Source organism: Xenopus tropicalis, chromosome 10 (assembly GCF_000004195.4).
Source record: "Xenopus tropicalis strain Nigerian chromosome 10, UCB_Xtro_10.0, whole genome shotgun sequence".
Classification (NCBI taxonomy): Eukaryota; Metazoa; Chordata; class Amphibia; order Anura; family Pipidae; genus Xenopus; species Xenopus tropicalis.
In genome coordinates this window covers 38,670,107-38,694,773 of record NC_030686.2, presented here as the reverse complement: position 1 = coordinate 38,694,773, position 24,667 = coordinate 38,670,107, and the positions used below count along the sequence as shown (strand labels likewise).

General features: G+C 47.3%; 1 protein-coding gene across 1 annotated transcript in view; it reads right to left on the bottom strand.

The window, feature by feature from the left end:
• jph2 (junctophilin 2) overlaps nucleotides 1-24,667 on the bottom strand; it is a 49,454-nt gene that overhangs the window by 6,874 nt on the left and 17,913 nt on the right. The window contains exon 3 of the mRNA XM_002933186.5: nucleotides 10,784-10,902. Within this exon, the coding sequence (XP_002933232.1) occupies nucleotides 10,784-10,902 (119 nt within the window). The remainder of the gene's footprint in view (nucleotides 1-10,783; nucleotides 10,903-24,667) is intronic.

Here is a 24,667-nt window from a genome sequence, read left to right as displayed (position 1 = left end):
ATAACAACATCCTCCTGGCCGAGTGATCTCCTACAGCGGGATTGCCATAGGTGGTACCTCATTACTGATATTATCATGTACATGGATCCTGCATCCAGGGGGTGTGGGACAGACAGGATCCCATAGGCCGCATTGGCATAAGAGAGCTGCCTAATGTGTGGTACTTTGAGAGTCTCTGCCAACTGAAACCGCACAGTCTTTGTCACAGGGCAATCAACCAGAAAATGTTCCTGGGTCTCATTGGTGGCGCAGCCCCACGGGCACTCTCTGTCTGCAAAGTTTAAATAGCTCAGATTGCCCCTGACAAAAAGCCTTCCCTGAAGGGCGAGCCAGTTTAGATCAAAGTATTTGGGGGGCACCCTTCTGTCATTGAGCCACCGGAGGCTCTGGGAAAGAATGTTCCCCACACAGTCTTTTAAGGCCAAGGGGACAATGAAATAGGTTCCCAGGATTCTCTGATAGATCTGCCTTCTCGCAACAGAACCCAGCTCCCCAATTCCAATGTCCCACTTTCTCAAAAGCTTCAGCCCCAACTCAAGATGCGGAGGGAGTTGTCTCCCGCGCACCCGGACTGTCTTCACGCTACCGCCAAGCACCCAATCTCCCACCAGAGGCAATACCCAACGCCTGACGCAACATTCCCACAGGGAATCAGTTCTTTGGCCCAGGCACCCAAAGTTGGACTTCAGGAAGATGGAGCCAAAGAAAGCCACTGGGCATAGCATGCCCAACCCTCCCTCTTTCCTCTGCAGGTAAGTGACACCCCTTTTTACTGGATTCAGCCTGCTCCCCCAGATTAACTGGAAGAACAGACTGTGGATCCGAGCATAGAGAGCTTCAGGCAGCGGATACACATAGGAAACAAACAGAAAGATAGGGACCAGGTAAGTCTTCACGAGCTTCACCCTTTCACTGTAGGACAGCCTCCACTGCTTCCATCGCTGTACTTTAGCATTCCCGGCATCCAACTTCTCTTCCCAGTTTTGCCTACAGTCATCTCCCTTCCCAAATTTGATTCCCAAGATTCTAATCTGAGTTGGGGCAACTGAGAATTCCCGGAGCGGAAAAGCCGGCTCCTCGTCTAATGACCAAAAAGCTTGAGACTTATCCATGTTGACCAGAGACCCGGAGGCCTCTGAGTAACTTCTGATCGTCTCGGACAGCACTCCCACATCCTCCGGACAAGAGACTGCTACCGTGACATCATCCGCGTAGGCTACTGACCTGAGGGGCTGGCTACAGGGAACAGAGAGACCCTTTATTCCACCCGCCTGCAAACGCCTTAAAAAAGGATCGATCGCAAAAACATACAGCAAAGGGCTTAAAGGGCACCCCTGTCTCACCCCGGCCCCGACCTCAAAGTTCTCACCTCGCCACCCATTGATAAGTGGAAAGCTTACGGCCCCTTTGTACAAAGCTGATAGCCACCTAATGAATGTTCCCGGGATGCCATACTTTGCCAAAACGGCCCACAGATACTCATGATCCACTCGATCAAAGGCCTTAGCCTGGTCCAGAGACAGGAAGTAGCACCCGATGTTTTGGACTTTGCATAGTTCCAAGGCTTCCCTTATAGTAAGGATCGCCTCGAATATGCTCCGCCCTTTCACCGTGCAGGACTGGACAGGAGATAATAAAGTGCCTGAAAACAAAATCAGTCTAGTAAAAAGTATCCGTGCGAGAAGCTTCCTATCAGTGTTGAGAAGGGCAATCGGCCTCCAGTTCTCAACCCGCTGCGGATCCTTACCTTTAGACAGCAAGATCAAGGAGGATTCTCTCATAGAGGGGGGCAAGATACCCCCTTCCAGGCAGTCTCTAAAGACCTCTACAAGAACCGGAGCCAGCTGGTCTTTAAATTTCTTATAAAATTCGGCTGTAAGGCCGTCCGGTCCTGGAGCCTTCTTTTTAGCAAGGCAATCAATGGCAGCTTTGACCTCGTCCTCCGTGATCTCAGCTGTCAAAGGCTCAAAGTCCAAATTGGTCACATCAGGCCCTGGGGTTGCCTCCAGGAAGGATGAAGTCCTCCCCTTATCCAAAGCCTTGGCCCGGAACAGAGAAGCGTAGAAGCCTTTCACAACCCCAAGGATGCCCTCCCTGGATGTCTGTAACTCACCCTTGGGGTCGATCAGACCGGTGATAAGCTTCCGCCCAACATTCTCCCGGCAGTTTAAAAAGGGGTCCGGAGAGCGAAAACTCCCATAATCCCTTTCCTGCACAAGAGATTTGTAGCGGCTGTACTGACATTCTCTGATCTGGGCTTTCAGCTGGGTGATCTTTGACCCCTCCACCCCATCCGAAATAGAGGACTCCAGCTTCTTTAAGAGAGTCAGGTACTTCTTATACCGATTACCCTCCCTGCGTACAGATAGCTTACGGAAGAAAGTCCGGAATGAGCGCTTGACATCCTCCCACCACGATGACACAGAGTCATAGAAATCAACCCTCCCGAACTGGTGCTGAAGAAGAGCCTCAAAAGACTTCCCTACTGACTCGCCCTCCAGGGAATCTGAGCTTAATCGCCACAGGCCCTTGCCCTTTGCTGGAACTGACAAGGTCCCCACCGTAAAGGAAAGTGTCAGGTGGTCTGAGTATTCAACCCCAACCTCTCTAACATCAGTAAATTCCTCACCCATCCTGACAAAAGCCATATCCAAGCGGCTACTCCTACCCCCGCACCTGTAAGTGTGCGTCGCTCTCCGGCCCTCCCAGGTGGCAACATCAACCAATCCAGCTTGCTGAACTAGTTGCTTAAAGAAAAAGCTTTCGGATTTCCCTAACCTTCCTGACCGATCTTCTGGTCTAAGGACTTGGTTGAAATCACCACCAAAGATGACAGAGAGCGACGTGTGCAAATAGGGTCTAATTTCAGCCAGCAGAGCCCTCCTGCCTGACATGGACTGTGGCCCATAGATATTAATAAGGCGAAATCGCCTGCCATTTAAGGTTACATCCAACAACAAACAACGCCCCACCTGAACCTCTAGGAGACGATGTACTCTAATATTGAGGCCACCTCGAAATAATATCGCTACTCCGCCACATGGCTCCTCCGCAATGGACCAAAAAGAAGGCCCATGTCGCCAGTCAGCCCTTGCCTTTCTCAGATCCGCCTGAGTAGTGAGACGGGTTTCCTGAAGGAAAAACACCTCAGCGTCTGAGTTAGCCAGACTTTCAAATGCCAAAAATCTGGCTCGCTGGGTTCTAACACTGCACACATTAGATGTTAAAAACCTAATTGGAGACACTGCCATCATGAACGTTTGTCATGGATTGTCCCTTCCTTCCTTTAGCTGAAGAACCAACTGCATCACCATAACGCTTCACCTGGGGACCTAAGTGCAGTTGCTCCTCATCACCATCACTAGCAGGGTTTTTAACCAGAGTTTGGGAATTTCTTGCAGTTCCCCCAGTACCTTTTTTTTTGACTGGTTGTTCACCTCCTTCCCTAGATCTTTTCTTTGAAGCCAGTTGAATGTCCATATCCTCCTGCTCAGATTCCCTTTGATTCACACTGGCTTCTTCTCTCTCCATCCTCTCCAACTCCTCTTGCTCTTCCCTCTCTGCCCTGTCACCCCAGGTCTCAGAATTACCATCTAGTACTGAGAATTTATTCCCAGTACTAATAGAGAAGGGATTTACTGCTGAGGGACCTTCTCCAGGATCTAATTGATGGGCATACTTTTTAGATTTTTTATTTTTTGTTTTTTTCCAACCATCCTCTGCCTCAACATCAACTGCCACCTTCCTTTCCCTTGTTCTGACTTCCTTCTCCGGTTTCTTTACACTTCTCTGAACATTTGTTGGCTGCCTAACTCTCTGTCTCCTGGGTGCGACCTCTTGCTGTACTTGCACTTTCTTTGGCTGCAGCTCCCCTTTCCCTTGTCCCTGCCCCCTTTTCCCTTGTCCCTGCCCCCCTTCCCTTTGTTCCTGCCCCCCCTTCCCTTGTCCCTGCCCCCCTTCCCTTTGTTCCTGCCCCCCCTTCCCTTGTCCCTGCCCCCCTTCCCTTTGTTCCTGCCCCCCTTCCCCTTGCCCCTGCTCCCCTTCCCCTTGCCCCTGCTCTCCATCCACTGGCTCCTGCTCTCCATCCACTGGCTCCTGCTCTCCATCCACTGGCTCCATTACCTTCCTCATCTCTCTGTCTATCTCAGGGAAGAGTCTGACTATGTTATGGTATGCCTCGGGACACCTCCTGTGGGAATGCCCCATTCTGTTGCACAGGTTGCACCTCACACGGTTACAGCTGTTTGCCTCGTGCCCCACACCATTACAGAGCGCACACCTTAGTACAGTACAGGCTTTTGCCAGATGATCTCTGGCCCCACACTTAAAGCACCTCCTGGGCTGGCCTACATAGAAACAAGTGCCCTTTTCCTTCCCTATAAAAAAAGAATTGGGCAGATGGGTGGGTACATTGCCTGTCACGTTAAGTTTAACCTGGGTGCGCCAACCACCGCCCCAGACATTATCCTCATCAAATATTTTTACCAAGGGAGACACAACTGTACATTGGCGCTGCAACCAGACCAAAATATCCTCCTGGGGAATTGCATCATTTTTCATCATTATAGTGATGTTCTTGGTCTCTGGCTTGGTCATTGGGATGACAATTAAATTCTCCCAGTCCGGGTGTCCTGCTCTTTTCTGCAAATTATAAATCCGCCAGAAATGGTCTAAAACCTCAGGCAACTTAAAGGTGATGTCGTACTCTGATTCTGTCTGGCCAATTACGGCTGACAAGTCATCTGAGGAAAATCCCATCCCATCCAATAGCACTTTGCGTACAAAGAACCGCCTTGGAGGGGCTCCCTCTTTATTGCCCTCCCACTTTACCTTAACCCAATTCTTTCTCTTAAAGGGATCATTATCAGAGAAATCAGGAACTGGGAAAAGCCGCCTTTTCTCCCAAAAATTTGTTGGATTTGCCTGGCCACCCACCTGCACTGACTCCACCTCTACTGCTTCTGAAGGACCTTGATCTACCTGACCCTGTCTAACTTCCGCCAATACATGAGCAGCACCGACACCCATAGCCCCTCCCACCTCCCCACCTTGAACCCCTCCACATTCCCTCTCCGTTCCTCCAGCACCTGGCACAGCCTCACTCACCCGCACATGCCCAACGGACACAGGGGCTTGCACTTCATTCACCCGCTCATGCCCACCTGACACAGAAGCTTGCACTTCATTCACCTCATTCACCCCACTCTCCACCCTCTCACTTGCTTTCACACAGGAAGAAGTGTTAGTTGGAGCAATGTCCATTTTCTCAGTTTGCAGATCTTCTTCTCTCGCTTCCGACACAGTTCCAACTGGATCACAAGTTCCTCCTCGTTGCGCTTTCCCACTGCCACTCTGGTGTATGGGATTTGCCATTACTTTGCCTTGTGCTTTAGGCAACTCTGGGAAATCCTGATCCGATAACAGTTCAAAAGTCTGGTCCTGCTTCCCAACATTAACTTTAAAGGTTTTTTCCTCCGATCTCTTCTTCTCCTGATCATCCACATCCTGCTGATTAAAGGCCATATTTTGCCAGTTGACCCTCCCCTGCCGTTTCTGCACTCTGGGGGGTAATGGCTTTACAAAATCCGCTTCGCTCTCAGATGACGCGGGGCTATTAGAGGTGCTCGCCTGATAAGGCTTTCTCAAAGCCGGTTTTGCTGCCGGTTTTGCTGCTGATTTTGCTGCCGGGCTGCGGACATTGGCTGCCATGTCTGCAAATCTCTGCCTGTTCTGGTAAACTTCCTTCCAGGGCCCGACCTCCTTATACAGCTCGGCAATCTGCTGTTCTATCCCAGCGAGCTCCTTGCCCAGTTCATCCCATTTGTTTTTATTAGTAGCATTCACTTTGCCTTCAGAAACTGCCATCCTGTTTGTAAAATATTTCAATGACAGCTGCACAGATTTCTTTCTGTTTTGTAAAGTAGCCAGTTCTTTCAAAGCATCAGCCACTCTTTCTGCAGTTATTGTTTCTTTAACTTCCCCTTTAAATCTTCCCTGCTTCTGGACAGCACCTTTACATGCAGCTCCTTTAATTGGCTTATGCACAATGCTGGTTCCAGGGCTCGCACCAGGGCTGCTGCCTTCTGAGCTCAGGGGAACTGGGGCAATGGTGGGAACTTCCTCCCCTCTCTCCTCTCCGCTGCTACAGGCGCCGGCTGCCCCATGGGCCGGAGATGTGGGTGTACCAGTGCCAGGACTGGCGGCTGCACCCGGGGCCCCACTCTCCTGGCAAGCCGGCTGGGATACACACACAGAAGAGTGGATTGCTGATTCCTCCCCCGCCCCCACATGGCCAACTGATTCCAGCTGAGCTGATGGAGAAGCTGCTGGGTTACAGGCCGGGGGTCCCTGCTGCTCACAGCTCTCACTCACACGCTGCTGGGGGGGATTCTGACAAAGGTTGGAATCACTTTGCGCAGTTTCATTATTATCAGTTTGTGTTACAGACACAGGTTTATTTACAGGCTCAGTCTCACTCACTGCCGGCAGCTCAGTAACAAACTCTGAATGAATTAAAGGCACAGTTTGTATTTCCATACCTTTGTGTTTGTGCTGCTTTATTTCTTCCTCAGATGCCAACTGTTGCTTCACTTGCTTTCCATCCACTTTTCCCTTTACCAAAGGATCAGCATTAGCCGCTCTAGGTGGGGTGATCTTTCCCTGGGGGGCCCCTCTGCGGGCTTCCACCTCCTGAGCACGGGCTGCTGCTGCATTTCTCTGCCTTTGCCTCCTGGTCTCTTCCACAGACTTCTCCACTTCCATCTCACTCTCGCTGCTGGTTTTCCCCCTAGGTGTTCTTGGGGTCCCAACAGACGATGATCTGAGTCTTGGCCTTGCACTTACAGCCACATGGCTAGGCCCCAAAGCCTGGGCCTCAGTTTTGCGGGCAGCCCGACCAGCCCTAGCAGGGCCTGGGCTTGCTCCAGACATCCACAGACCTCACTGAAACACGTCTGCTTACAATGGGGATCAGATAGGATCTGTGCCACTGTGACAGAATGCTCTGTTATACAGATAGCTAGAATCTCAGCCATAAAGCAGGGCAGGACTGCTGCTTACAATGGGGATCAGATAGGATCTGTGCCACTGTGACAGAATGCTCTGTTATACAGATAGCTAGAATCTCAGCCATAAAGCAGGGCAGGACTGCTGCTTACAATGGGGGGATCAGATAGGATCTGTGCCACTGTGACAGAATGCTCTGTTATACAGATAGCTAGAATCTCAGCCATAAAGCAGGGCAGGACTGCTGCTTACAATGGGGGGATCAGATAGGATCTGTGCCACTGTGACAGAATGCTCTGTTATACAGATAGCTAGAATCTCAGCCATAAAGCAGGGCAGGACTGCTGCTTACAATGGGGATCAGATAGGATCTGTGCCACTGTGACAGAATGCTCTGTTATACAGATAGCTAGAATCTCAGCCATAAAGCAGGGCAGGACTGCTGCTTACAATGGGGATCAGATAGGATCTGTGCCACTGTGACAGAATGCTCTGTTATACAGATAGCTAGAATCTCAGCCATAAAGCAGGGCAGGACTGCTGCTTACAATGGGGATCAGATAGGATCTGTGCCACTGTGACAGAATGCTCTGTTATACAGATAGCTAGAATCTCAGCCATAAAGCAGGGCAGGACTGCTGCTTACAATGGGGATCAGATAGGATCTGTGCCACTGTGACAGAATGCTCTGTTATACAGATAGCTAGAATCTCAGCCATAAAGCAGGGCAGGACTGCTGCTTACAATGGGGATCAGATAGGATCTGTGCCACTGTGACAGAATGCTCTGTTATACAGATAGCTAGAATCTCAGCCATAAAGCAGGGCAGGACTGCTGCTTACAATGGGGATCAGATAGGATCTGTGCCACTGTGACAGAATGCTCTGTTATACAGATAGCTAGAATCTCAGCCATAAAGCAGGGCAGGACTGCTGCTTACAATGGGGGGATCAGATAGGATCTGTGCCACTGTGACAGAATGCTCTGTTATACAGATAGCTAGAATCTCAGCCATAAAGCAGGGCAGGACTGCTGCTTACAATGGGGGGATCAGATAGGATCTGTGCCACTGTGACAGAATGCTCTGTTATACAGATAGCTAGAATCTCAGCCATAAAGCAGGGCAGGACTGCTGCTTACAATGGGGATCAGATAGGATCTGTGCCACTGTGACAGAATGCTCTGTTATACAGATAGCTAGAATTTCAGCCATAAAGCAGGGCAGGACTGCTGCTTACAATGGGGATCAGATAGGATCTGTGCCACTGTGACAGAATGCTCTGTTATACAGATAGCTAGAATCTCAGCCATAAAGCAGGGCAGGACTGCTGCTTACAATGGGGATCAGATAGGATCTGTGCCACTGTGACAGAATGCTCTGTTATACAGATAGCTAGAATCTCAGCCATAAAGCAGGGCAGGACTGCTGCTTACAATGGGGGGATCAGATAGGATCTGTGCCACTGTGACAGAATTCTCTGTTAAACAGATAGCTAGAATCTCAGCCATAAAGCAGGGCAGGACTGCTGCTTACAATGGGAGTTAGATAGGATCTGTGCCACTGTGACAGAATGCTCTGTTATACAGATAGCTAGAATCTCAGCCATAAAGCAGGGCAGGACTGCTGCTTACAATGGGTATCAGATAGGATCTGTGCCACTGTGACAGAATGCTCTGTTATACAGATAGCTAGAATCTCAGCCATAAAGCAGGGCAGGACTGCTGCTTACAATGGGGGGATCAGATAGGATCTGTGCCACTGTGACAGAATTCTCTGTTAAACAGATAGCTAGAATCTCAGCCATAAAGCAGGGCAGGACTGCTGCTTACAATGGGAGTTAGATAGGATTGCCTTTAACAGAAGTATTTTTCTTTGCATAGTAAAAGTTTTCTAAACCATAAAAAAAGACTAAAGTAAAAGAGCAAGAAAAAACTCCAACAGGGGAATACACAGGAGGCTAAAAGATATAATTGGGACTGTAATACCCATATCTTATCCTAATTATGTTTCCTATTGTTCATCAGTGGGAAAGCTGAGGAACAGTACTGTGGGAAGGCATCAATTTCAATTCTTATCCGATGCAACAGCTGAAAAGCCAGTGATTCCTATGCAGCAAACACAGGTTATTCTCCCATTTAGTGTGTCCCTTTGCTATTCTCTCACTGAGTACCTTAAGGCTGCACAGTTATTGCTTTATCTTATAACAATATACACATTATATATATATATATATGCGGGGGAAAGGGAAACTATCACTTTCTCTGCTGCTGCTGATAAAATTATAGCTGTGAGCAAAATCAGCAATAGAGAAAGCGCTACAACTAAATGTGCCGAGGCATCTCAGGTGAACGCCAAGCAGGAGAGAAACTTGGGGTAAAAAAGCTCTTTTTGCTTTATGCATTTTTTTCTGTGTTGACGGATAATTGGTCCGTAAACATAAAAGCTTAAATAATGCGGCTCAGGGATGTATTGAATCTCGTATCTAATCTGCCAAAACAATAGAGATAATTATCACTTTCTGTGCATACACTGTACATCCAGCCTCGCACATTGAAAAGATTTTGTCCTTTGAAAATATTAACCCAAAAAACCGTGTCTAATCTGGAGTTAATTAGATTAGTATTGGGAACATAATGTGCTGTTTCCTTTTTTTTTAAAAAAAAAGTAAAGCCACCACTTCCTTGAGGGAATAGAATTCTAGCTCTTAAGGCTGCCATACACGGGCCGATTCTAGCTGCCGATATGGGTCCCTTAGACCGATTCGGCAGCTAATTGGCCTGTGTATGGGCACTACCGACGGGCCTGCCCGACCCATATCTGGCCTGAAATCAGGCAGATTTCGATTGGGCAGGTTTAAAAATTTAGTCGGATCGGGGACCACATCGGCTCGTTGATGCAGCCCCCGAACCCACGGACACCTATACCCGTTGTACTAATTCAATCGTTTAGCCCCAAATGACCCAATTAGCCTCAATTAGCCCGATATCGCCCACCCGTAGGTGGGGATATCGGCGGAAGATCCACTCGCTTGGCGGCCTCGTGTTAGTGTGTTTGGCCACCTTTAGGGTGAAGACACACGGAGCTACTTTGTAGCAGCTACTTGTCATGCCTACTAAATGCCAGAAAACCCCCTGCCATAGAAAATACTGAGAATTGCCTCTGCTAAAACACACAGAGAGACAGTTATTAGTAAATGATCAGCATTGTCTATTTTTGTAGCTGTGACAAGTAGCTGCTACTAGTAGCTCTGTGTGTCTTTATCCAAACATTATAAGATTTGCTTGTTTGGCGCAGATCTTTGCCTGATGTGCCCATCAAGGGCCAAACGATAGGAGCGGCTGGAGCAAGGACCGCATGAATGAACTGATGTGGTTCCCCATCCGACTAAAAGATCAAACCTGCCCGATTAGTCGGGTAGCGCTGTAGGGGGTCTCTATACAAGGGTAGATAAGCTGCCGAATTGGTCTGAAGGACTCAAATCAGCAACTTAATTCTGCCAGTGTATGGCCATCTTAAGGGTTCTGACTGTCTCTATGGGCATTTCTTATCTTCCCATGCAGAAAGAAATGACTGGAATAATATCACATCAGGCAGAGATAAAGAAAATGCTTTCTGTATAAACAACCCCCACCCGAGTTCCTTTGCTGTGACTGTTTTGGCTGTCACATAAGCAAAAGAATAACCTTCACATACTATAATTATGTGTGTGTGTGTTGGTGTAGCTTCAGCAACATCTTCCCTGGTGCAATTCAGATGCAGCTCATTTGGGGAACAAACCTGGTTGGTAGAAGTCTGGAGAGAGCTCCCTTGCCATGGTTCTTGCTATGCCGGATTCACTATTGGCTGCTTGCGCTGCCTGCTCCGCTCCCTCTGCCTTGGCTTTCGCGTGAGTGGTCCTGTGGGGAAGGCAAAACCCAAAGGCAAACATTAAACCAAAGACTTTTGGGATCCATCGTGCCATTTCTGGCCTTAGATTTTGCCAGCCCTCGAGCTCAGAACAAGGTTGTAAAAAATGTTCTTTACAGATAATCCTACTATTCCAGAGAAAAATACAAGATACATAAGCAAGAACCACCAGATCTACATTGGGGTCCCTATGCACTAAATGAAACAAGCATGCCATTGGTAGGAATTAATTACAGGTTGCTTGGAACGCGTTGGGTCACACCTTGGGTGCCTAGATAGAATATAGAGCCCTATAAATAAATTAGGTATTAGAAAATGAGCCAAAGTGCACAGTGAAATCAAACTGATCATTTCCATTATAATTTCATATTTTTGTTGACCCAAGAAGATCCATTTGCAGAGTCTCGGGACAAGAATGTCCATGGTAGGAGAGGGGATTTTATTTAAGCCACTCTGGGTTCTGTTACCGGCCCTGAACGCTAATCTTGCTAAATTGTTGTAACTGGATCCTGGAAAAGTTTAGATTAAGATTCCTGACATTGCAAGACAAGGAGAAGAAGTGAGAGCTCTGGGAATAGCCTCCTCCGACACCAACTGCCTTTCATTTGTATAATGGGTTCATGCGTGTGTATGTCCCTGTAACGTACAGCTAATTGCCTTCAACCCACGGCAATGTCACGGAACATGGACTCACATTTAACCGGGATAGAAAGGAAACAAATTTCTGCTGACAGGTTAAATGAACTGGAATAAAGAGTGTCAGACTAGAACCCTTGGGCCCCCGCAGGAACTACCATCCAGGGCCCACAGTCAGAAAGATTAAATAGAATTCTATCAGCCATATACATTCTTTTTGGATAAAAATCTATTACATTTTTTAGGTGTTATATAGGCCAGGGGCTAGTGCCCTCTGGGGCAGACTTTGGGGAGGCCCCTGTGGGGTGACGGAGGTCCCTATAACTATAGCAGGGTGACTGTTACCCATTGTAAGCAGCAGTCCTGCCCTGCTTTATGGCTGAGATTCTAGCTATCTGTATAACAGAGCATTCTGTCACAGTGGCACAGATCCTATCTGATCCCCATTGTAAGCAGCAGTCCTGCCCTGCTTTATGGCTGAGATTCTAGCTATCTGTATAACAGAGCATTCTGTCACAGTGGCACAGACCCTATCTGATCCCCATTGTAAGCAGCAGTCCTGCCCTGCTTTATGGCTGAGATTCTAGCTATCTGTATAACAGAGCATTCTGTCACAGTGGCACAGATCCTATCTGATCCCCATTGTAAGCAGCAGTCCTGCCCTGCTTTATGGCTGAGATTCTAGCTATCTGTATAACAGAGCATTCTGTCACAGTGGCACAGATCCTATCTGATCCCCATTGTAAGCAGCAGTCCTGCCCTGCTTTATGGCTGAGATTCTAGCTATCTGTATAACAGAGCATTCTGTCACAGTGGCACAGATCCTATCTGATACCCATTGTAAGCAGCAGTCCTGCCCTGCTTTATGGCTGAGATTCTAGCTATCTGTATAACAGAGCATTCTGTCACAGTGGCACAGATCCTATCTGATACCCATTGTAAGCAGCAGTCCTGCCCTGCTTTATGGCTGAGATTCTAGCTATCTGTATAACAGAGCATTCTGTCACAGTGGCACAGATCCTATCTGATCCCCATTGTAAGCAGCAGTCCTGCCCTGCTTTATGGCTGAGATTCTAGCTATCTGTATAACAGAGCATTCTGTCACAGTGGCACAGATCCTATCTGATATCCATTGTAAGCAGCAGTCCTGCCCTGCTTTATGGCTGAGATTCTAGCTATCTGTATAACAGAGCATTCTGTCACAGTGACACAGATCCTATCTGATCCCCATTGTAACCAGCAGTCCTGCCCTGCTTTATATATGTAGCAATAACAAAATGCCAATCAGAAGTGCAAAAATGAACCTATATTTTTAAAACGGGCAATTAATTTAGATGTTTATTTTTACTGAGAGTGTATTTTCCCATTGACGACCAGAGAATATCATTACAGAGACTGGCAGTTAACCCAAGAAATGAATCCTTTGCCCTTTTAAAAGCTTCTGCTTCCGCCGTGACTGTAAAATGACTTTCTGCTATAGGATCTATAACAGCCTCCGAAATTACTGGGAATTACTTATGTCCTGAATATAATGAGCTCGTTTTAAATTTAACGAGGGCAGTAAAAAGCAGCCATTTGGGTGGGTGACTATGTATATATACCGGCAGCTGTCGCTCAGCCTTCCCGGGGGCTCCTCTGGCTGAAGGACAATGCAGAAATCTGCTGAGGTGAAAGCATCGAGTTTCGGCTGAAATATTTAGGTACCTCTGTGGATTATCGTAAGCGCTCGCTGGAACTCCGAGACCTCGGGCTGTTGCTGGACTTTGTGTTGACTAGTGACATTCCTCAAATACTGAAACCGTAGCCTCATCCTTAAATAACCCTCTATGGTCAATATGACGGCCCCTTCCTGTTCTGAAAGGGGGACATTTCCTGCAAATGATTCTGTAGGTTATGATGCAAACAGTGGCATTTTTTTGCAGTTGGCCTTTATATAGCACCAACATATTACAGAGATGACAAATCATTCCCATCAGTCCCTGCCCCAGTGGAGCTTACAATCTAAGGTCCCTATCACATTCCCATCAGTCCCTGTCCCAGTGAGCTTACAATCTAAGGTCCCTATCACATTCCCATCAGCCCCTGCCCCAGTGGAGCTTACAATCTAAGGTCCCTATCACATTCCCATCAGTCCCTGCCCCAGTGGAGCTTACAATCTAAGGTCCCTATCACATTCCCATCAGCCCCTGCCCCAGTGGAGCTTACAATCTAATGTCCCTATCCCATTCCCATCAGTCCCTGCCCCAGTGGAGCTTACAATCTAAGGTCCCTATCCAATTCCCATCAGTCCCTGCCCCAGTGGAGCTTACAATCTAAGGTCCCTATCCCATTCCCATCAGTCCCTGCCCCAGTGGAGCTTACAATCTAAGGTCCCTATCACATTCCCATCAGCCCCTGCCCCAGTGGAGCTTACAATCTAATGTCCCTATCCCATTCCCATCAGTCCCTGCCCCAGTGGAGCTTACAATCTAAGGTCCCTATCACATTCCCATCAGTCCCTGCCCCAGTGAGCTTACAGTCTAAGGTCCCTATCACATTCCCATCAGTCCCTGCCCCAGTGGAGCTTACAATCTAATGTCCCTATCCCATTCCCATCAGTCCCTGCCCCAGTGAGCTTACAGTCTAAGGTCCCTATCACATTCCCATCAGTCCCTGCCCCAGTGGAGCTTACAATCTAAGGTCCCTATCACATTCCCATCAGTCCCTGCCCCAGTGAGCTTACAATCTAAGGTCCCTATGCCATTCCCATCAGTCCCTGCCCCAGTGAGCTTACAATCTAAGGTCCCTATCCCATTCCCATCAGTCCCTGCCCCAGTGAGCTTACAATCTAAGGTCCCTATCCCATTCCCATCAGTCCCTGCCCCAGTGAGCTTACAATCTAAGGTCCCTATCACATTCCCATCAGCCCCTGCCCCAGTGGAGCTTACAATCTAAGGCCCCTATCCCATTCCCATCAGCCCCTGCCCCAGTGAGCTTACAATCTAAGGCCCCTATCCCATTCCCATCAGTCCCTGCCCCAGTGAGCTTACAATCTAAGATCCCTATCACATTCCCATCAGCCCCTGCCCCAGTGAAGCTTACACTCTAAGGTCCCTATCCCATTCCCATCAGTCCCTGCCCCAGTGGAGCTTACAATCTAAGGCCCCTATCCCATTCCCATCAGTCCCTGCCCCAGTGGAGCTTACAATCTAAGGTCCCTATCACATTCCCATCAGTCTCTGCCCCAATGGAGCTTACAATCTAAGGTCCCTATCACATTCCCATCAGTCCCTGCCCCAGTGAGCTTACAATCTAAGGTCCCTATCACATTCCCATCAGTCCCTGCCCCAGTGAGCTTACAATCTAAGGTTCCTATCACATTCCCATCAGCCCCTGCCCCAGTGAAGCTTACACTCTAAGGCCCCTATCCCATTCCCATCAGTCCCTGCCCCAGTGAGCTTACAATCTAAGATCCCTATCACATTCCCATCAGCCCCTGCCCCAGTGGAGCTTACACTCTAAGGTCCCTATCACATTCCCATCAGTCCCTACCTCAGTGGAGCTTACAATCTAAGGCCCCTATCATATACACACACATATCTCTAGCTACTTTGCTGATGGCCAACCAGAATGCCCAAAGTGCCCACTGGCTCTCCTGCACTTGCTCCTAGCCCTAAAGTGGCCATTACTTCACCAGCATTTGTGCTTAGCACTTCAGTGCCCTTAGCTCTCCTGCCCCCGAACCCAGGCCTTTAGCACCCATTAGCTTTCTTGCACTTTCAGCCCAAATGTAAGATTGTGCACTTTCCACCCTGCACTTTGTTCCTTGCCTTATCTTTGCCTCTTATGCTTGAACCATGTCATGCTTTCAGATTTCTACACTCAAAAATCTGCTTTTGATTTAAATTTGGGGGTTATTATTCCCATCAATCAAACTGCTGTGCTTGCAATACAAACAGGCGAGGTCTATGTGTAGGAAATATGGCGGCCATATTTTTGGTGGCAGTGCTGACTCATTGTGAAAACAATCATTGGAAATGAGTTAGTTGGCAAAGGGCATTTGTTACATGCTGTTACCAGCCGTGCCCCCTGGAATGCCTCTCTAATGCCTCTTATTGACAGCTGATCCTATTAATACTCCGACACCAAGAAGCACATGTTTCACATACCCCATCCGGCCTCTGCTCTGTTCAAATGGTCATGCAAAATAAGAGCAACACCTTATCCATTCATTTATGTAGGGTTTAAATATAAGTAACTTAATTAATAAGGATTCTTATATTTAGGGTCAAATTCTAGGGCGTTTTACCCAGCCCAGGGGGACAATGACTGATGAATGAATAATGGTTACAAACCTGGCAGCAGTACCGGGGGTAATAAAGCAAAACATTTAATTGCACTGGACCTGCAGGGAACGCTTAATATTGTCATCTTTAGAAATGGCTGAATATCGCACTCTAGTGGTAAAAAAAAGTATTTTTCCTGTTCTTTACAAGTAGACATTGCAGTTTCAGCTTTGGATACAGCTTCTTTACCCAAACTGAGGTATAACAGATCTATCTGAGATTCTTGGGCTGGACTTATAGACACAAACGGTCAGACTGACTAAACCCTGGTCATAAAGAATTTACCACTTCCACCATGAGAGATAAAGGTAACAGAGCAGCTAAAGATATTACCTCATGGAGGCCAGACCCTTGTCTTTCACATCTGCCTATTTTTTCCATTTTATTTTAAGAGTCTTGCCATGACCCAGACTGACCCACACGCATGGGGACATGCAGCACAGCCATAGAGGCCTGCAGTATGCATGATGCTAACAGCAACCAATCAGCAGTTAGCTTTTAATGATCTAGTCCATTTAGAAAACTGAAGGCAAATATATGATTAGTGGCTAGTGGATATAGGGTGATAGACACCTTGATCCTGCGTCCTGAGGGATTAAAGCCTTAACATAAAGATTTAGTTACGGCTGAAAAAAGATAACCCTATGAAGTCCAACATAACAAACCTATCCTGTGGAAGGCAAGGGTATAGCTATTCCTTCGTAAATTCAAAATGGCAATTGGATCAGACCCCTGAATCAATATTTTACTAACTGTATTAATACCAGCAGGCTTGTACTTCCTCACTAGCAGGAAGCAGCACAGTTCCTCCCTATACTAAAACCTATGTAATGTATCTGCCGGCACACTGAGCTACATGCTTTCTCTATGCCAAGGAATGAAGGAACCCTGAGCAGTCTACCAAGGTACTGGGCATTTATATGCAGACGTGAGTGCCCTATTGTACATTAGGTTACATCTCCCTTTGGCGAGTCACAGTCACAGACACCCCCTCCGGAATGCTGGCCTGCTCCGTTGTATTAGCCTAAGCCTTTATGGTCAGGGTTGGGTGGAACTTCTCCCTTGGCCAATGCCAGGGCCAAAGCTTGCTGTTTATTGTGCCCTAAAAATCTTTATAGGAGATAGTCTACAAGCATTAGTTATAGGAAATACATACTTCCAGCACCACCTACAACGTGTCCCCTACAGCAGGGGTCCCCAACCACTGGGCTGGGGACCAGTGCCGAACTGGGCCACCTCTGGTCCCAATTACCTGTGTTCTCAACTCCATGACAACAGCTATGCGAAGCCCAGGAAGCTTTCTACTGATTGTGAAAAGGACCAAAGTACCTAAAGCTCCATATTAAGTGTCAGGGGATGTCACCACTTAGGTGGGAGTATGAAGATCGAGTGGGCTGGGCGCATCTAGTTGCTGATTTTGTATTATGATGAGCTGTATTATACCTGCCACCCCTGGTCCTCGGAAAAATTGTCTTGTTTGAAACTGGTCCGTGGTGCAAAAAATATTGGAGACCACTGCCCTACAAGCTATTTGATGACAGTAAGTAAAGGTGGCCGCACACTGGCAGACCCACCCATTAGGCAAGATCCACAGACATACAGACCAGGGACAGTGATTGGATCATGTGGGGATCTGTTGGGACTGGGATCCATGGATTTTCCAGCCTTTCCAATTGATAGATAAGTGCATTGGGCTTATGTATAAAAACCCATGTATAAAAGCAGTCCCCCAGTTGTATGTATGTATGTATATCTTTATTTATAAAGCGCTACTTATGTACGCAGCGCTGTACAGTAGAATACATTAATACAAACAGGGGGTTATTAAGATAATAATAGATAAATACAAAGTATAACAATAAATACAAATAAATACAAGATAAATACAGTTGCAATAAGTTAAGAGTCAAAGACACAAGAGGATGGAGGTCCCTGCCCGTAGAGCTTACAATCTATATGCCCATGATGGTTATGGTTTATGGGTTCTTTGGCCCATGTGGTACACAGTTCCTGAAATAACAGGCTGCCTGAGGATATGATATCACTTTCATTCCACGTTCACCCTCGGGCCAAGTTCCTTATGTGCCCCTCATGCTTAGCACTTCCAATCTACATTACATGTGCCGGGCAGGCTTCTCTGGGGACGCTGCTGTGGGATATAAGTGACGTACAGAACGCTCTGCAGTCAGCACCTATTCCCTGCCTAAATATGGAAATGCAGAGCAATGGTTTTATCAGAGCTGCGGGAGAATGTGACAGCTGAAGCCGCCAGTTTGCTGCTCTTATCCTGAGCTCTGGCTAAAGGGAAAAGGAGCAGAGCAACATCCCATTGAGCAGGTATAGGCAGCCCAACCCCTGCAGATCTACAGCTGAGAGTTTGGCTACCAGGGGATGCTGGGATTAGGAGTTCAGCATCTGCTGGAGCGTAGAGCCCCTTCAGTGAAGAGACACTATCTCCATTTCCATTTACCTTACATTATGACCCCCCCCAAAGCAGACACAGAACATTAAGCTGGGCTATTGGATATCCTTATCCAAAAGTAGTCAGTTCATCTGGAACAGCCCCTTAAGTTTGCTCATAGCCTGTACAGTGAGATACCATAAAACTATGGCAGCATAGGGATTCCCCTGTACTAAGCACAATTCAGCAGGAACAGCCCCCTAAGTTTGCTCATAGCCTGTACAGAGAGATACCATAAAACTATGGCAGCATAGGGATTCCCCTGTACTAAGCACAATTCAGCAGGAACAGCCCCCTAAGTTTGCTCATAGCCTGTACAGAGAGATACCATAAAACTATGGCAGCATAGGGATTCCCCTGTACTAAGCACAATTCAGCAGGAACAGCCCCCTAAGTTTGCTCATAGCCTGTACAGAGAGATACCATAAAACTATGGCAGCATAGGGATTCCCCTGTACTAAGCACAATTCAGCAGGAACAGCCCCCTAAGTTTGCTCATAGCCTGTACAGAGAGATACCATAAAACTATGGCAGCATAGGGATTCCCCTGTACTAAGCACAATTCAGCAGGAACAGCCCCCTAAGTTTGCTCATAGCCTGTACAGAGAGATACCATAAAACTATGGCAGCATAGGGATTCCCCTGTACTAAGCACAGTTCAGCAGGAACAGCCCCTGGCCCCACCCCAACTGCTAATGTGGAACAGTCCAGAACTGCAGGCTCACAAAAGGTTGGAACATTCCATAATGTGAGTAGTGGGGGTTGCCTGATGACATGCTGTCTTGCTTGCTTGGTGTCATCTCTTCCCCAAATCTGACCTTTTCTCACATTGAATTTAGTAGTAATAATACCATTTGCCCATATGACCTTAGCCAGGGCTGGAGTTACCCATTACCCCATGGCCCACCCTGTCCCCCCTGATGTAACCTGCGTGTCTGCAATGCCGGCTTTGCATATTCTACCCGGCACCAGGACCAGATGAAAAGGCAAAGAGTTTGTCCTTGAGGTTGTGGACATACTGGAAATAGCAGTGACAAACTGGTATCCTCCCAGCACTCCTCAACCCTCCGAGTAATGGCTAATGCCCCTTTATATATGTATATATATATATTAACCCCCTTATGAGCTACAATCATATGTCTAGGTTTAGTAACCCATAGCAACCAATCATCAGATCGAATTCACAGGTTGCCTATCTGAAAGCAAAAATGATCGTTTGCTATGGGAATCTTGACCCGGTGACTATTATTACATATTATTACATTATATATATATTATAACATTATTCCTTGCCACTAGGGTTGCCACCTGGTCAGTACCAACCTAGCCAGTAAAATACCAGCCAGGGCCGGAGCTAGTGTTTACCAGCAATGAAGCTGCCATAAAATCTAAAATAACTTGTCCTCCGCTCCTGGTCCACCTCCAATCTGCCCCCCAACCCACCTCCAATCTGCCCCAGACCCACCTCCTATCCCCTCTCCCAGCTCCTTTTCTAGCCTATCCAGTTCACTATTGCCCCTTATATATGGCACACCAAAGTCATGCCTACCCCCATTTACGTCATAGCCCCACCCCTAATGTTATGGACCAGCCCCCTTGTGGCCCCGCCCCTGCTAGTAAAAAGACTGAGGAAGGTGGCAGCCCTAATTGCCACTTAGCAATTGCCACAGCCATTTTTGAAGGCAACTGTATCCCTAACAGTAATTTTTGCTGAGTGAGGACTGAATGTGGGTAAGGACTGACCAATGAAGCCGCAGCCAGCTGTCAGCAAGCATGCATGGCATTGTGGGAATTAAAGCCTTGGCTGGATTATGCTACACTATTTTAATAGTCAGGACCATGAGTGAATGCTAGGGACAGAGACAGCGATATACCGATTAAATATACCATTAGTAATCAGTGTATTTTGGAGCTATTGGATAAACTCAGCATGTTTGGGTTTACATCCCCTTTAGATATCAGAATTAGTATTCCCCATACCAGGCACAAATAAGCAATGCAATGTCAGGCTGTTGCATGCAAGGAATAGGCCCCTGCAGCTGCCTGGCGCGCCTGAAATAGCCCCGCTTTAATTGCCTCCTTTATATCACTCAGCGACAGGGACGTATGGAATGTCCAGAAATGGCAGGGAGCACATTTATCATGCTCGGGCCACCCTGCCTGGATCAAGGAGCCAACACAGTAGATAAGGGAAGATGGGATTGGGGGAGCTGAGTGATGCGCCAGAATAAGGATCTGGACTCTGCCTTGCACCTGATAACATTCCTCTGCCTCCCCTGGCTGGAGAGCTTCATAAATCAATTAGAATTTAGAATTCTCACTGGTTTTGTATTGGCCTATGCTGGCTATAACATGTTGCACAGGCTATGAGGGTGTTCCTGCTGAATTGTGCTTAGTACAGGGGAATCCCTATACTGCCATAGTTTTATGGTACCTCTCTGTACAGGCTATGAGCAAACTTAGGGGGCTGTTCCTGCTGAATTGTGCTTAGTACAGGGGAATCCCTATGCTGCCATAGTTTTATGGTATCTCTCTGTACAGGCTATGAGCAAACTTGGGGGGCTGTTCCTGCTGAATTGTGCTTAGTACAGGGGAATCCCTATGCTGCCATAGTTTTATGGTATCTCTCTGTACAGGCTATGAGCAAACTTAGGGGGCTGTTCCTGCTGAATTGTGCTTAGTACAGGGGAATCCCTATGCTGCCATAGTTTTATGGTCTTCCGACTTGTGTTTATAACAAAATAGGAGGCAGATGGTAAATGACAAGCATGCTTTTAGGCAGCTTTCTAGATAGACAGTGGCAGTTTATGAAAGGCAAAAACTATGAGCTGAGCCAGGAATATCATTAGAGAAGCTATGGCAAAAAAAAGGAAAAAAAATGATATATATCTATATACAGGTATGGGACCCCTTATCCAGGATATTCGGGACAAGGGGTATTCCGGATAAGGGGTCTTTCCATAATTTGGATCTTCATGCCTTAAGTCTACTAAAAAATCAATAAAATATGAATTAAACCCAATAGGATTGTTTTGCCTCCAATAAGGATTATTTATATCTTAGTTGGGATCAAATACAAAGCACTGTTTTATTTTTACAGAGAAAAAGGAAATCAATTTTAAAAATATGAATTATTCGATTAAAATGGAGTCTATGTGAGACAGGCTTTCCGTAATTCAGAGCTTTCTGGATATTGGGTTTCTGGATAAGGGATCCCTTACCTGTATATATATATATATATATATACAAATATACATTCAGCTTTTCCATCCATTTATTCCATCCATTAATTCCATAATGGTCCTTAAAAAGGACGTCATCTAAATTTTGGGACAAACAGCAGAGATTCCCTGAATGCAGCCATCAGGTCATTTAACCCTGGGAAAAGCTTCTTTTATTACCCAAGAGCCACAGAAGGCTGCTCCTGCAATCTGCTAAATGCCTCTCAGCTTCACCCCGACTGGTCACTTCTGCACGCTGGCACTGGGACTGGGCGGCACTTAGCAGCTCGTCACTCTGCCCAGACCCTGACACACCCCGGCATGCTTAGGTATCCGAGCACAAATACTCACAAATGCCAAATCACATACTTCAAATACAGTACATGTGGTCATCATTTGTACAGCATGAACTTATATCTGTATTTAGGCCCAAGGAGCGTATGTGCTACCCCGGCTATCCTGCCCTTGCAACTCTGGTCTCAGGTTGAAGTTCTACAGTAGATTAAGGCCCACAGATTGTATATACCTGAGCATTAAATTAATATATAACAATTATAATATTCTGTTTTTACTACAATTTTCCCTCGACAGGACCCTCTGATGTTCTCTGCAATTATATTCCTCTTGCACGGCTTGCCGTAGGTTCTATAAAGGCATATGAACTCAGCTTTCAGGTTCTGCCTAACAATAAATGTTCTTGTCTTCCCCAAAGTCTCCTTCTGTGAGTCTCATATTGCTCATATTGAGCAAAACATCTGGTGGTCCATGTTTGGGGCCCCCAGCTACATTTTTTTGACCGTTGAAACAGAAAACCAGTTTGGCGTAGAAAGCCCCACTGGCACATAATGTCATCAACCAACCATTAGTGTATAAGATAAAGGTCATCTTGGATCAATGTCATTTGACGATATACATCACAGCCTGGCCAAGAGGCATAGATGCCCAAGGCCACCCATTGCTAACCAATCATCCCCCCCATCACCTTCATGCCCCCTCAAACACCTGGTCTCCACAAGCCCTCCCAATCCTACATGCAGTGGGGATCTACAGGACCCATACAAAAATCGCACCCCCTACGAAGTTGTGTCCAAGGCATAAGGATATTCTCCATAACCCTTGTTCCAGCCCTGATCCACATGCATGACTAAACCTGATTGACTGGTCTGAAGGCAATCGGTTCTGTATCCCAAAACTGGCCTGTGAGTGGCAACCTGTCATCAACCAATCCCAACAGAATGGCTTGGTTACATGGCCTAGTTGACATGTTATGGTCATTGGAAGCAGTTCCAACCCCAGTGAAATCAGAAAGTATTGTTAGTATTCTAACATCTCTAGATGTTACTTACAGTCAACAACTGAGTCTGAATGAACCTACTGGAACCTGAATAATGATTCCTCCTTCCTACAGCATGTGGAGTTCCAATGTACATAGAACCCATGTAGCAACCATTGCTCCACTGCTGCCCCTATAAATGAGAGTTGGAATAGGGGGTCACATTTCTACACCAGTAGCTGCTACTTGGGAAAATGTTGACATGTTCATTCTGCAATTATCTTCATGTATTCCCATCTTCACTATCTTGTAACTCCATCCATCTTCCAGAAACCTTCTGTTGACCCTACGTTCCTCTCTAATTATTGCATCTGGCCGTACCCTCTCACCTCTAAACTTCTTGGGTGACTTGTTTATGAGTCATTTAAACTCCCACTTGACAGCTTCATTCTGTCGTTCACCTTTAAAAACCAGCTAAGTTGGCATTTCCAGAAGAGGACTCTTATATTACACTTGCTTAGCATGAGGAGCCCTCAGAATCAGTCACCAATCTTATTTTATTCTATACTTACTGGTAACTCCATAGTCTCACTGGAACCACAAAACTAGATGCATAATTAAGCTCTGACACCAGAACATTCTTATTGATCCTGGTGGGCCCTGTTACAACTGGACAGATGTCTCATCTAACCCAAACTGCACTCACTTTCTTGCAAGCCTCACACCCGGTCTAAATAAGAGCCATTGGGAGCTACAGGCTGTACTTTAACAAGGTATTGAGAGCCCCGGCATGGTTCCAATACATCATATCAGTAGCTCCCTACTCCAAAAGTAACTTGGCAGTTCCTACCTTCTCAGGAATTTAATGGGATTTGTTAACCTGGTTGTTGCCCAATGCAACATTAGTTTCTATACATGCCCCAACCGGTGGCCAACATGTAGCTCACCACCCCTTTTGATGTTGCTCCCAGGTGCCCATTTTTAAATGTCTGGCTTCACGGCCGCCATCAGGGGGGCACAGGGGGTACAGTTGTCCCGGGCCCGGGCGATTTTAACTTTTAAAGGGGGCCCGGCGGCGCTACAGTTTTCTTAGTAGCTCGGGCCCCCTTTAATCAATTCCGGGCCCTGTCATTGGTGGTCAGCGGGTGATCCTATTGGTCGCGCCCCGTGCGTACATGCACGTCAGTACGCACGGGGCGCAACCTTATAAAAGGGCCTGGCGTCTTTCGGCACTCAGAAGTGCAGTGCTGTCATGAATGAAGTACCTCACCAGAGGAGCCGAACGAGGAGCTAGGAACTAGGGTTGGGGCACTGCTGGCTACCAATGTACTAGGGGGGAGGCACTGCTGGCTACCAATGTATTAGGGGGGAGGCACTGCTGGCTACCAATGTACTAGGGTTGGGGCACTACTGGCTACCAATGTACTAGGGTTGGGGCACTGCTGGCTACCAATGTACTAGGGTTGGGGCACTGCTGGCTATCAATGTACTAGGGGGGAGGCACTGCTGGCTACCAATGTACTAGGGGGGAGGCACTGCTGGCTACCAATGTACTAGGGTTGGGGCACTACTGGCTACCAATGTACTAGGGTTGGGGCACTGCTGGCTACCAATGTACTAGGGTTGGGGCACTGCTGGCTACCAATGTACTAGGGGGGAGGCACTGCTGGCTACCAATGTACTAGGGGGGAGGCACTGCTGGCTACCAATGTACTAGGGTTGGGGCACTACTGGCTACCAATGTACTAGGGTTGGGGCACTGCTGGCTACCAATGTACTAGGGTTGGGGCACTGCTGGCTACCAATGTACTAGGGGGGAGGCACTGCTGGCTACCAATG